The 14,929-nt window shown below is 33.6% G+C and overlaps 1 protein-coding gene across 1 annotated transcript in view; it reads right to left on the bottom strand.

The window, feature by feature from the left end:
• The window catches only part of LOC145291562 (integrator complex subunit 4-like), a 99,679-nt gene extending 85,002 nt beyond the window's left edge, over window positions 1-14,677 (bottom strand). The window contains exons 1-4 of the mRNA XM_080137625.1: window positions 14,544-14,677; window positions 9,095-9,404; window positions 6,504-6,610; window positions 504-674 (exon numbers count right to left, since the gene is read on the bottom strand). Coding sequence (XP_079993751.1) covers window positions 504-674; window positions 6,504-6,610; window positions 9,095-9,404; window positions 14,544-14,597 — 642 coding nt within the window. The 5' untranslated portion in view covers window positions 14,598-14,677. The remainder of the gene's footprint in view (window positions 1-503; window positions 675-6,503; window positions 6,611-9,094; window positions 9,405-14,543) is intronic.
• Window positions 14,678-14,929: the final 252 nt, after the last annotated feature.

Here is a 14,929-nt window from a genome sequence, read left to right as displayed (position 1 = left end):
TACATAATAATGTTAGTACAGTTAATATATGTATGTACATAATAATGTTAGTACAGTTAATATATGTATGTACATAATGTTAGTACAGTTAATATATGTACGTACATAATGATGTTAGTACAGTTAATATATGTACGTACATAATAATGTTAGTACAGTTAATATATGTATGTACATAATGTTAGTACAGTTAATATATGTACGTACATAATAATGTTAGTACAGTTAATATATGTACGTACATAATAATGTTAGTACAGTTAATATATGTACGTACATAATAATGTTAGTACAGTTAATATATGTATGTACATAATGTTAGTACAGTTAATATATGTACGTACATAATAATGTTAGTACAGTTAATATATGTACGTACATAATAATGTTAGTACAGTTAATATATGTACGTACATAATAATGTTAGTACAGTTAAAATACGAAAGATCTTAAATAACAACTAGCCAAAGGTTATCAATAAAAGTCAGATACGTTATACTTACGATAGCCAAAAAAGCACTTCTCCGTACCCTGGAATCTTGATCCTCCATATGATCAACCATGACTTTTTGCAAAGGTAGCCTGCTGGTGCCAGTTTGGCTATCAGCTGTGCCTAACTTACCCAACAACTCAAGGCAACTGCTTCGGACAAGATGACCAGAATCAGATAAATGCTGAAATAATAAAAAAATATATTCAAATCCATAACCTTACGACTTAAAAAAAAAAATTTGTTTTAATAAATTATTATTATTTTTTTTTAATTTAACAGGTTATTCGACTGTAATATTTGACAAAAAAACTGCTATTATTTTCACCAAATTGTAGGTTAATTAATTAATATCTTTTGATAGTCAATTATGAATTAAATAAAAAACATACCTTGCATGTTTCAAATAAAATTCATATTGGAAGTCATATCAACATCATAAAACATGATAAATCAATTAACACATAACATGTTTTAGTTTTACACACAGAGAGAAGAGAGACAAGTCCGCTTTTATTTACATAATCAACCATGAAAAGACACAAGTACACGTAAGCACTTGTTTATATTAAAAGAGGAGATAACTTCAACTTACTTAGCAGCTTAAATTACACGGCCAAACCCAAACAAGGAGAGGCAACTCTTCACATATGGTTCAAGGGACAAAACTGTTATAGTTTCAGAGTATTATAAACCTGAGTAACATTGACAAATCTATATATCTATAAAAGTGAAATTATCTGTGTGTGTACATTTCCCTACCAAACTACTCTGTCAATTTTCAGTCTACAGACTCGAGATTTGACACAAAGGATATTGAGATTTGGGAAAAAAATTTTAATCAGGTTTTGAACAGAAATTTGGCTATAAAAGGGTCAAAGTTCAACGATTTGACCTCTAAAAACTCTACCAAACTCTTTTGCCAATTTTGGGTCTAAACACTTGAAATTTTAGATGTAGGTTACTTGGACGTGAATCAAACTTTTTAATTTGATTTGAGCCCAAAACTATAAATGTTCAGGGGTAGGAATTGGAGTCAAATTTTTAATTTTACCTCTGCGATCTCCACCAAATTACTCAGCTAATTTTTTGTCTAAACATTTGAAATTTTACATAAAGAGTATTCAGACATGCAGCAAGCTTTTTAATCAGTTTTTGGGTGAAAATTTGGCTGCCAAGAGGTCAAAATTGAAAGAGTTAGCCTTTGCAGACTCTACCAAACTCCTCTGCCAATTTTTGGTCTAAACACTGAATTTTAGATGTAGGTTACCTGGACAGCAGTTAAACTTTTTAAGATATATATATATATATGCACATAAAGTTAAGAACCTGAGCAAAGCCGGGCTGAACTACTAGTTTCCAATACAAATGTGATTATATTAAATCCATGCTTAGATTATGTACCATCTGAATACCATTTCAACCATCAATGCTCAAATCAATTGATTAGATCAATTAATGCAGTTTAAATATAAGTGTAACAAACAAAATTGTTATTTAAAACATAAGCGTAATAGACTGATTAAAGTAGATGGTTAAAGAAGAAACTCCTCAAAATGTAACGATTATATGATTTTTTTTGATTTTTTTTTATTACATTTTCACCCCAAACAAGGCACATTGCCTCTTTGGTGTAGGGAGCTACTATCAGGGGCAACAACTACTGGGGTACTATGTAGGGATTTGGGCAGCAAGATGTCGGTTCACGTTGCACTTGAACTTCTGCACATCAGTACAGTTGGGGAAGCAGGGACCTGGAATGGAATTCCAGAGTCTAGCGGTTCTGGGGAAGAAACTACTGGAGTAGAAAGATCTTTTACATCTAGGGATCTCTACAGTGTGGGGGTGGGATTTTACAGCCTGTCGGGTCTGTCGAGAGTGTTCACGTTGTGGGGGCACAAGTGCTTGCAGTTCGTTAGAGCATTCACCATTAAAATACTTGTAGAACAGGCAGAGGGATGCAACATTTCGTCGATGGGACAGAGGCTGAAGCTTAGATGCCAGTTCAGAGCCTATCAGATTGGCGACTCTCTTTTGAACCTTGTCAAGGAGCGAGAGACTAGTAGCCGATACACCCGCCCAAATATGACAGCAATACTCCATACATGGGCGAATGGTGGCCTTATAGCGGTACAGGATACTTTCGGGTGTTAGTTTTCTAGCACAGTAGAGAGAGCCTACCTTCCTTGCAGCAGCCCTGGCAATGCCTTCAATGTAATTGTTCCAACTCATGTTTGCTGTGAACGTTAAGCCAAGGAGTTTGAAAGATGTACTCTCAGATAAAGAGTCGTTGGCCATTGCTATAGGTGGCAGAGAAGGTTTCTTGTAATTATTGAATGAAACTAGTTTAGTCTTGGCGACATTGAATGTGACCATCCATTTTTGTCCCCATTCCACTACAGATTGGAGGTCATCCTCTAGTGTTTCTGCCATTTCTTTAGATATGTGTTCATTTTTTTTCCTGTCGTGCCTGTTATAGAGTGTGGTGTCATCAGCATATATACCCATCTCAGAGGCAATTTTGTCGGGGAGGTCATTTATGAATATCAGGAACAGTAGAGGTCCAAGGATAGACCTATGGGACACTCCCATATTTTCAAGTCCAATGTTAACAAATTCCTAATGAACTGCCCCCTTAAGTAAACACTTCATCAAATCTCCACACAAACTTAATGTACTTGCAATAACCCTTATCCCTGAGTGGCTTCCGGGCCTTGATAAGTGGTGATCACTGTGTAAAAAAAAAAAAAAAAAAAAAATATCATATTGTTTAGATGTACGACCATCGAGGACAACCTGGATTTTTCTCTTATCTAAGAAGGATTTAATTATGTTCAGTATTCTACCAGTGATACCGTATGAGCTAATTTTCCTGAGGAGACCCTCATGCCATACCCTGTCAAAAGCCTTAGATATATCTAGAGCTACCGCTCTGTCCAGTGAATGATATATACGTTCAGAGATTACAGAAAGGATGTCTGCTGTGGAACGGGCTTGTCTAAATCCATATTGTTTGTCAGTCAGAAGTTTAGCATCTGTAAAGTGCCGGACTAGAGCATGGTTAATTATGGTCTCAAATATTTTGGCAAAAAGTGGGAGGAGGCTAATAGGGCGATAATTTAATGGGTCAGTTCTTTCGCCAGAATTCTTGAATACTGGTACTACAGAAGCAATTTTCCAACAGCCCGGAAAGCAAGATTCGTTAAGGCATTTGTTGTATAGTTTAGAGAGAACTGGAGCTACTTCGGCTGAGCACTTTTTTAATAGCACAGCTGGGATGAGATCGGGTCCACATGCTCTCGAAGTATAAAGGTTTTTTATGATAGCATGCACCTGAGCAGGGGTGATTTTCAGATCGTCTAGTATGGCATATGTCCGCATAGGAAATTCAGGTAGGGGGTGGTTGGAAGGGTCCAGTTTGGAGTTTGACGCAAACTGACTGGCAAGCATGTTAGCCTTTTCGGTTGCTGAGCAAACAACCTCATGATTGTTGGTTAGTGGGGGAATTGTTGATTGCCCATTATTTACTACACTGTTGTAGATTTTCCAGAAGTTACAAGTTCCTAGTTTTTGTGCTTCGATGTGTTTTTTAGTGGTTTCAGTAAATTCTCTCTTAGCTGTCGGTATTTCTTTCTTAACGTTACTTCTAGCTTCTATGTACTTCTGTCTGTTTAAACTCGACTTATGTCAGTTAAATCTGCGGTATGCATGCTGCCTTTGAGCAATGGCAGTTGCGCAAGTAGAAGTAAACCATTGGGGAGAGTGGGGTTTGCTATAAAATTTCCGCATGGGAACATGTGCTTCGATTGTAGTTTTGAACCATTCAGTGGCATCGTATGCGCACTTTACCGCAGGAAGAGAAAAAAATATTTCCCCATGGGGCATCTCTGATTTGTTCCCTGATGGCTTCTCAGTCAGCCTTTTTATAATATCTCGTTGTTTTGAGCACTGGCTCTTCAGTTTTGGCTCTAGAGTTTAGGGCAATTTCAACCATTATCATTGCATGATCAGCGTTCCCAAGTGGGCTGTCAGCATTCGTTATACAATCATCAGGAACTGTGGTCAGAAACAGATCTAAAAGTAATGCGTGTTGTTCTTGCTGGTCAGGGAAACGGGTTGGAATGTAACAATTTGAGATAGGGAGTGAGATATAGAGAAGCTATGAGTTGTGCTGCCCGCTGCATCTGTGTAAGTACAGATCCAAGCCAGTTTTTGTGGTGGACATTAAAATCACCAAATACATGTACTTGTGCGCTAGTATCGAGGGAGAGTGCTGCGTCTATGCTGTTAGAGACTTTGTTTATTATGGTGCAGTCCTGGGTCGAGGAAGAGCGGTAGAGAAAGTAAAAGTAGCTAAATATGTGTTGGATGATTAGTCTAAAGCACATAAAGGCTTGATCATCCAATTCTAGGTTTGTTTCTCTAGTCAAGGGAAGGGTATTACGAATGTAAACTCCAAGTTTGTGCATGTGTCTGTCAGAGTCCTTACGGCAGAGTGGGAGATATCCAGGCATGTTAAAGTAGTTAGAGGAGATGGAGGAGTGTAGGTTAGTCTCACTTAGTGCTAAGATATCCAGCGTATTTGTTAGGAGAAATACTTCAACATCAGCTAAATTAGTTCTAAGCCCACGGATATTTGTGAATGCAAGCCTCAAGGGAGGAGGCAAGTTGGATTTGTTTGACCCTAAGCCTGATTTAAGTTTATTTTTAGATTGTACTGTCGTCATATTTTTTTTAAAGAGTTTCAGTTTAGGTAAGGGGGAGCTGAACAAGAGGTTATGCAGAGCATCAGACATGCATCACAAGTAGACCATCAGCTGACCATTATTCAACTAGTACTGTGGCCTCAGGAAAGCCCACTGCGGATGAGTGCAGGGTCCCTTTCCATGTGCGACATGGTACTACAAACATCCCGATATTATAAAACTGTTGATGGAGCAGCCACTCTAAGTGCTACCAAAGAGTTAGGGCACCTGTACTACCAGTCGGAAACAGCATCCAGTAACTGTTAATCTGGTACCCTCAACCTATCAGAGGAAGGTCAACCCAATCTATGATGTCAGACTTTTAATAAATCCAGCACTGATTGTCATGGCTGATAGCACTTTTCCCAAAAGTTGAAAAATTAAACTGTTCAGTCTTTTATTCTCATGTAACATGAAGTGGAATAAGTACATTGAAGATACTGCCAAGATTGCTGTAAAGAAGGTGGGCTTTCTTTACCAAGCTAGAAAACTTCTCACATCTTGCAGTATCTACATCTCTCTGCTCATGTACCTATTTACTATGCCTCCCCACGGGACAGAGTTAGACACCAGGGTCGTTTTTTAACGTGGAAAAAAGGTACAAAAATAAAAATTGTCTCAGTCGTGAAGGATTTCTCCTCCACCGAAAGAGAACAAGAAATGGAAGTGCAGCATCTGAAGAACAACCACTAGTCTCTCTCTCTCTCTCTCTCGGACAGAGTGACTAACAAGTCCAGCCACTGATTGTTGCGTTGCAGCAGTGCTACATCCCTTGTCCTTATTTAACAAATACTTTGACGAAATATACTCGGTTGAACTTACTGCCCTTATACTTCCTCAATATAAAAACTTCTAAACCCCAGCAGCAAAATCAAACTCCTATGAAGAGCTATTTAAATGCTGGATGATTTTTTCCCTCGACAACTTGCCTTTGGAATTCTCTCTCTGTTTTGTTTCCCTGATCTTAGCAACATGCAGAAATTTAAATGAAATATGAACAATCATCTCGCTATTCAACTCCCAACCCAGGTAACCTCTGTAAGTCTGGCCTCCATCACAGTAGCCATGAATGCTTCAATGGCAATAAAGATTGTTTGTAGTGAGAAAAAAATAAAATAAAAATAATAATAAAACATGGAATTTTGTTTTTGAGTGATTGTCAATATCAATGCTTTTCAGTCATCAACACAGCAACATGTAGATCGAAATACGTGCTAAAATATTGGGCTCTAGTCAACTCCCTTGCTCGCAATTACTCAACTACTTACCTTAAAAGCAATTGAAATTAGCCTTTCTTGCATGTCCGAGTTATTGTATTCAACCTGACCAATCACGATTAACGCTTCAATCAGCTGACTGATGACACGATGTGATTCTAAAAAAATAGGAAACAAAAAGAAAGGTAATGTTATTAAAAAACCTGGTATCATATATAGGATTGGTTTGCTGATTTTACGACATATTAATCCTTTTAAATTATTTAATACAAAAACACAATATTATAATAAGTCGTGTTTATTTATGAAATGACTTTGCCCAATCGACATGATTTCGCAATTCCTACTCACCACCTAAAACAAAACTCATCAATCAGAAAAAGATAAAACTGTTGTTACCTCAAACTTAAGCTCTTTCTTATTCATTCACATAAATACAAAGATATGCTACTAAAGAAATGCTGTTACATTTTCCCATTACCAATGGTTGTATGAAGTGATATACACCTGTGTTGTCACCATGAACCCAATTTTGGTTTTTTCTCTGATGATGAACTCCCTCAGAGGCAAATGCTTCTAAAAAGGTTTATTTAAAAAACATCAGAGAGAGAGGTTGCTTGTATATGTATGGAAAAGGGAAAGATGGATTAGCAATGAACAATTCTGCAGTTATTCAACCACAACGCCAACTTATAAGGCTGCACTTTCAAAAATGGACTTCTGAACTTATTTCTAGTCAGATTTTTATTTAGCTCTCTTCCTCTCACTTAGCTCCAAAGTTTTCCTTGCCAGGCACTGTAAACTAACCCTGGTATCTTTACTCTGCCACATCTATAAACTTAAAAAACTATTCTTCATTCTTTTACCATGACTAACCCATTGGTTAATTATTCTGCACATATCTCTCTATACTGTAGCAGTCGCCTGTTTTCATCTGTTTTACTCTTGATGTAAATAGACAGGTGCTACTAGCTAATTGGCCCATTAGCCTTTGGTTTAAAAATTCAATTTGTTGAACTTATGGCACCCACACATTCTAGCTTGCCCCCTCCCCTTTTTCAATTAGAGTTCAGTAGTGCGTTAGGTGGACATTCTGTTGGCTCTTCCAACTCATCAGAGTGAATGAAATCTACAAAGATGTGTGCTGATCTCTTTATAATTTAATTGAGCAAAAGTTATTTTTTGCTTGGACGTTCAGGATTGGTCTGATGTAAAAATCTTGTTATCAAAGTAGTTGACTTATTGTTAGAAGTTCATCAAGCATTGGTATATTCAACCAACAGGCTATCAAAACTGAGGTGCAGAGTTTGATCCAATGAGATCAAACATGTTCATCTGATCAATTGCTTTGCCATCACAATTGAGGTGGATGACTAAGGATTTGATGGGAACCAACATTTTCCATACAGCATCACACACCTAACACGGTTGCTATATAATCTCCCCTCACCCCATGTAGTGAGAAGGATAACTTGCAACAATTCATGGAAAATAGCAAGAATATTTTGATGATTGAATAGAAATAGTCTGAGCAAATCTTTGAAAAAATTATTTTGAAAAAGTTATTTTGAAAGGTTAATGTGTGAAATTTTAGAAAATAATTATGTTAAATATATTTGATAAACGATTAAAATCAAATTATGTTAAATATATTTGATAAAACGATTAAAATCAAATTATGTTAAATATATTTGATAAAACGATTAAAATCAAATTATGTTAAATATATTTGATAAAACGATTAAAATCAAATTATGTTAAATATATTTGATAAAACGATTAAAATCAAATTATGTTAAATATATTTGATAAAACGATTAAAATCAAATTATGTTAAATATATTTGATAAAACGATTAAAATCAAATTATGTTAAATATATTTGATAAAACGATTAAAATCAAATTCTGTTAAATATATTTGATAAAATGATTAAAATCAAATTATGTTAAATATATTTGATAAAACGATTAAAATCAAATTATGTTAAATATATTTGATAAAACGATTAAAATCAAATTATGTTAAATATATTTGATAAACGATTAAAATCAAATTATGTTAAATATATTTGATAAAACGATTAAAATCAAATTATGTTAAATATATTTGATAAAACGATTAAAATCAAATTATGTTAAATATATTTGATAAAATGATTAAAATCAAATTATGTTAAATATATTTGATAAAACGATTAAAATCAAATTATGTTAAATATATTTGATAAAATGATTAAAATCAAATTATGTTAAATATATTGGATAAAATGATTAAAATCAATTTGTTGTTTTTTTCTGAGACTTTCAGTGTAAAGTAACCTTTTCAAAGAAGATTATGTTTATGTTTTACTTTTCTTTTTTCTCTGCATTTCGCTAGTGGTATTAACCCCAAGGGGTCAGCCCCTTGTATAGAGAGAAAAGGATATGTCCAGTTGTTGTCAGTTTGAAAAAGATGTGCATGTTTGCGTGATGACACAAGTTTTAATAAAAGATGTTTGCTCACATTTTTTAAAACATTATTCATGAGGTTAATTTGAAACTTTAGAAAGCCAAATATTTTTAATATTTTCCAGGTAGATATTAAAGCCAAGATGTTGACCTATTGCAACTTCTAATGGGCTAAATATGGTAAAAGCCTTACTTTCTGTTTTCAGCAGGCTTATGACATCATTAGCGTAAAGATCATGATTAAAACCAGGAATCCTTGCAAGTTCTCGAATTATATTGGCAATTTTGCAACGGACCATTGCCTCTTTTTCACATGAGAAATAGTCAAGTAGTTCTCGTAAAACGGCGCAGACATGTTCACCATCGATAGGAAGGCTTTCTTCGAGTTTGAGTAGAATTTGAAGACTTTCTTGCGAATTTGTTGCTGCTTGAAAATTAAGTTCTATAGAAGGACTGACGGTTTTGTTTACCAAACGAAGGCGTTTCAATGGCTTGGCGTCTTCCTGCAAAAAGAAATAATATTGCTGTAATATGTGGAAACATCATAAGAGTTAAATAATTTATCTAAATCCGTTGAATTCTGGAAAATAGGCAGTGATAACATTACACCTAAAAAAAATTTTTTTAAATCGATATTTGATTCTACTTTTATTTTTTCAACCATGTTTTTTTTAAATAAGAAGCAAGCACAAGTGAAAAATTTACTTTCACCATGACTAATGTTTGTGTTAAATTATAAAAAATCCAAGGCATGGTTATTGAGAAGTGTGAACAAATGAACGATTTGAAGCAATTTTACTTCTATTATGCCCCTTAAGGAGGACAACCCAAGTTATCCCAGAAAAAAGTTCTGTCAAAAATTTTCTTTCACCATGACTAATATTTGTGTAAAATCTTTTAAAAACATAGAGTGGTTATTGAGAAAAGTGCAATTGTGGGGCAATTCTATCCCTATAAAGCTCCCTAGTGGGAGGAGAGCAACTAGAGTCATCCTGGAAAATCTGTTCAGGTAAAAATTTACTTTCATCATGACTAATGTTTGTGCAATATGTTTAAAATATCCAAGGTCTGGTTATTGAGAAAAGTGAGAACAAATGAACAGACGAACGGTAGTGAATTACTAGGTCCAATCCCTCCTTTGTCGGGAAACCAAAAAAGTGTTTTTTTGATTAAGTTTCTTTAAAAAAGTACTTTATCCAACTAGGAATATTTTTCAAATGGACATCAGCAGCAAATTTATCTAGTAATAGTAAATATGTAAAATAATAAATCTTTACATTTATTGCAAATAAATAAGTTGTTTTTTTTTTACTTAGGGAGTCAACACTTATCAGAGCCCGAGGATCACTGTAGGGTTAAGAAGTGTTAGGTGTCTAGACAACACAGTGATGATCAGTAATGGTGGAACAGGGTTTAATTATATAAGAGGATGGCTCAACAAGAACTTATTTATATTCAGCTTGAAAATGACCATTTTATAGACAACTGGGAAGCAGCCCACAATATTGTGTCCCACCGACGGACAGCTCTAGGAAAGAAGCTTTATTTATAGAATTTCCATTTAGTTTCAGGCACAGATAGAGAGTGAGGGAGATAAAAGGAATATTTTTATTTATACAGAAAAAAAAGTGGAAATAATTCGAAAATCTGCAGAATCTTTGAAATTTCGATGTTGCATTGAGTGACGTCTTTTGTGACTTGGATAAGATATGTCATTCCTTGTAAAAGAAACACCTTAGGCATTCTCTATATGTACCATATGATGTTTGCATCAATGTAAGTGATCCTCAGTTTTTAATGCAACATTCTATTAAATTGATCACCCATTTTATAACCCCTCAACGTTTTTAGGCCAAATTTTGCAAGTTTAGCCTTTTGTCAGATTATTTTAAAAAGCGAAATTAAAAAAAAAAGAAGCTAAACTACATAAAAAAGACTAAATTTGGCCTAAAAACATTGAGTGGGTATAAGATGGGTAATCAATTTATTATAACGTATTAGAAACTGAGTACCCCCGACAAAATATTTAAATATTGATCTTTTTTCTCAATTTTTTTTTATTTTTTGATAATCTGGTAGACATTCGATAATAAACCATTGAAAAAAGTGAAACAAAGACGAAAATAAAAAAAAATAGAGAGGGGGTGTGCGCGCAAGATTTTTCAGGTTTGCTTTTATTTATTACTAGCGGGGGTACCCGGGTGTTTCGAGGTGTGTGTGCTCTTAAATCAAAAAGAAACACCGGGGGGTGGGGTGGGGGTTAAAAAAAGTTTTGGTAAGTAGGTAGGATCGACCCTGAAGCCCTGACACGAAGTTGACAAATAAAATGTGAAAAAAACATGACATGTTAACCGCTCGGCCAGCAAGTATGAGTTACTGAAAGTTGTTTGAATTTATTTAAGTAAGAAGAGAATTGATAGGTGCCCACACTTAATGACGTCAAGTGGAAGTCGTACTTTGTGCAAGCGTTATGACGTAAGCAATAGCTATTCAGCAGTTAACATTTTCTGCGGGACAGTTCTAGAAATGAAAGCAACCGTCTGATATGACAGTGATAAGCCGATATTGACCAAACATTACATTGCTTTCTGGAAACCACTGCCTGTGGGCCAGGGATTCAAATCGATTTTCATTTTTTTTATACCGAAAAATGAAAGCAACATGCGGCGATGCGAAAATGTGGAATATTTAACGTTTCAAAGTCGGGCAAATTAAATAGACAGGCGACTCCCGTTGTTAACTTGTAGATATTATCATTTAGATAGCATATAAAAAGTTTTTAAAATGAGCGATTCCCCCCCCCCCGAGAACCCACCGGAAAAAAGCCTTTAGCGGACATACACAAAAAGCGAACATACATACACACACACATTTTCGCTTTTATATATATACATTTGTACGGGTATAGCTTTTAAACCAGACCTACTAGGCTAGGGAAAGGAAGAATAAAAAATTTTCGGTTTTGTTTTTATTTGTTTGTTAATATTTGTTATGTAGAGAAGGGTGAAAAAGAACAGTTTGGTTTGTTTAAGGTGAAGAATAAAAAAACAGCTTTTTACATTTTTTGGTAATTGTGACCTGGTAGACCAACACAAAACCTACTTTAAAAAAAATTGTTTTCTACAGGTTTTTGGGTGTGCTGAAAACGAATATCGCATTTGAAATTGGGACTGGCAACTAGTTTTTACGATACTGAAAAGATACTTTTCCGCATGTTTCATGTAGTAATAATGCGGAGATATTGTCCATTTCGTAAAATTTTATTTGCTTTCCACCTTAACGTTTTCCTTTAAAATGACTTTTAAAGGTTTTCGGGTATGCTAAAAACGAATATCACAAAAATATGTGCACTTGCGCATACAACAATGGCCACCACTTATAACAAAGAATTATATTACTTAATATCCATAAAACTACTTACTTGCGGAAAATCTACATGCAATATTTTATGTTATAAGTGGTGGCCATTGTTGTATGTGCAAGCGCGTATATATTTTCTTTTATTAAAATAAAAATGCGACGATAGTTGTAGAGGTCTTCTAATTTTTTATTAAACATCACAGCTTACAACTATCGTCTCATATTCATTTTTTTTTTTTTTGTCATGTTAAAAACGAGATGTTGGTGTTATTAATATTATAAGCTTTGTTACAGTAAAAAACAAAAAAAAAAAATTTAAATATCGCTGCAGCTTTAAAAATTTCATCTGTTTTATTAAAGAGTTTCATTCCTGGTGTTTTTTTTTAAGGTTCAAGACTAATTTCTTAATAACCTTACCACAACATTTACTTTTTAATTAAGAAAAGAAAACGTTGCCGAACTTCTTTTTTAAATGTTTTCATCTAATGAAAATATCGTTGGTTTTATCTTCGTATTCGCGTAAAGACTACATTTTGTATTATTAATGTTAATAACTTTGTTAGATTAAAAAAAAAAAAAAAAAACAATTCGCTGCATCTTTCTTTTTTTAATGTTTTGATTTAATAAAAATATCGCGTCCTAAATTATGAGATGAAAAAAAATGAACGAATTTTTTAGTAAACGAGAGTTGTCTCCCTCTGCATAGTGACAAATTGTAAAACAGCACAGAAATTCGTTATTAATAAATTTTGCGATTTTCTCAAATTACAATTGCAAACTGTCGTCTGATTGGCCACGAGCGTTGGCATCTTTCGTTTATGTCAGCAGAAAACGGAAGTAAACAAAGATTGCCGAACATAAAGCTAAAATATACTTTTTTTTTTTTTTAATATATAGATAATTGAATTTCATGGCAAGGAATAAAACTTCATCTTTTGGGGTTTTATTACAATCCGCAGATGTAAGAAAAATTGTCATTTTTTTCTGTTTTTTCCGGTAGCGTTTAATGTTAGCTGTATTTCGAACTGAATAAACATTTTACATTAAATAAAAACACTAAAAACTTATTCAATTTGGTAGAAAAGTAACTTCCTTTGATAACATTTATTTGTTATATATTTTCGGTGCTTATGCACTTTTGTTACCGCGCAATTTTTAAATAGTTTTTCAGATTAAATTCAAGTTTCACGATATCTTTTTTTATATTAAATGGGTTTGTATTACTGTACACAGATTCGAAAAAGTTGTCAAAAAACAAATATATAACAAATAAATGTTATCAAAGGCAAGATAAATTACTTTTCTACCAAACTGGATATAATTTTCGTGTTTTTATTCAATTTAACATGTTTATTCAGCTTAAAAAGCATACAGTGTTTACCGTCAAAATGGCGGCCGATTCTCTCTTAAACACGGTAAGTTCGGGAAAAGGTGTTATAAATAATAAACTAGACAAAATACTATTAAAAAACCACCGAATATATGTCAAGTTATGTCACGGTAACATATATTGAGCAAATTTCTAACAGTAATTTGTCTAGTTTATTATTTATTACACCTTTTTCCGAACTTACCGTGTTAAAGAGAGAGTCGGTCGCCATTTTAAATTTTCCAATACATCGGTGGTAAACACTGTATGTTTTTCGAGCTGAATAAACATGTTAAATTGAATAAAAACACGAAAATTATATCCAGTTTGGTAGAAAAGTAATTTATCTTGCCTTTGATAACATTTATTTGTTATATATTTGTTTTTTGACAACTTTTTCGAATCTATGTGTACAGTAATACAAACCCTATTAAATTGTTAGGTGGAAGCACAGAATAGTTAGAAAACAAGCTCCCACATGTTAAGAATGGCTTTCAAAATAATAACGTCATTATTTCAGCACGGTAACACAAGTGTATAAATACCTTGTTTTGACAACTTTTTCGTGCTTATGTCGATTGTAAATGGCCATTATCAGTGAAGGAGACAATCCTTCTAGACTGAAATAATTTTTTTTTTAATAATTTTCTGCCTCGTGCATAATGCTATATTTTTGGCAGTTGAATTATCACACATTAAAAACCAACTTTGTGTCTGACTCTGTCCTCGTTGGGAGGCAAGTAAATATGGACATTTCTCAAACTAAACAAGTTCATGTTACCATAATACAAATAGGATACTTTCATGACTTAAATTCAAATCAAAGAACTATTTCAAGTTAATTTATAGTACGGGCTATTAAAGCCACAAAGGGAAATAAAAAATATTACAGACGAAAAATAATCCCTTTTACCTGAATAACTTGGCTATATTCAGCCAAAGCGCGTTTCTTTAGAAGCGCCGTCATGTTTGTTTAGAATACAAACAATGAAGATAAAGAAATTCCGGAAGCGGAAGTCATCTTTTTTTTTTTTTTTTTACTGCAATATAATTAAAAAAACGGTGTTTATAAAATATGTCCCTTTTTAAAAGAAACCCTTAGCAACTTTAAAAAAAAACTATATATATATATATATATATATATATATATATATATATATATATATATATATATATATATATATGTATATATATATATATATATATATATATATATTTGTCTTTACATAAGCAGTAATTTGTTGCTACACAGTTATGAGCATGTTTCGGTCTACTAGTATTTACTAACTAGGGACTTCA

The sequence above is a fragment of the Euprymna scolopes genome, chromosome 12, assembly GCF_053919585.1.
Source record: "Euprymna scolopes isolate OS-2025 chromosome 12, ASM5391958v1, whole genome shotgun sequence".
NCBI classification, from domain to species: domain Eukaryota; kingdom Metazoa; phylum Mollusca; class Cephalopoda; order Sepiida; family Sepiolidae; genus Euprymna; species Euprymna scolopes.
This window is presented reverse-complemented; position numbering and strand designations above follow the sequence as displayed.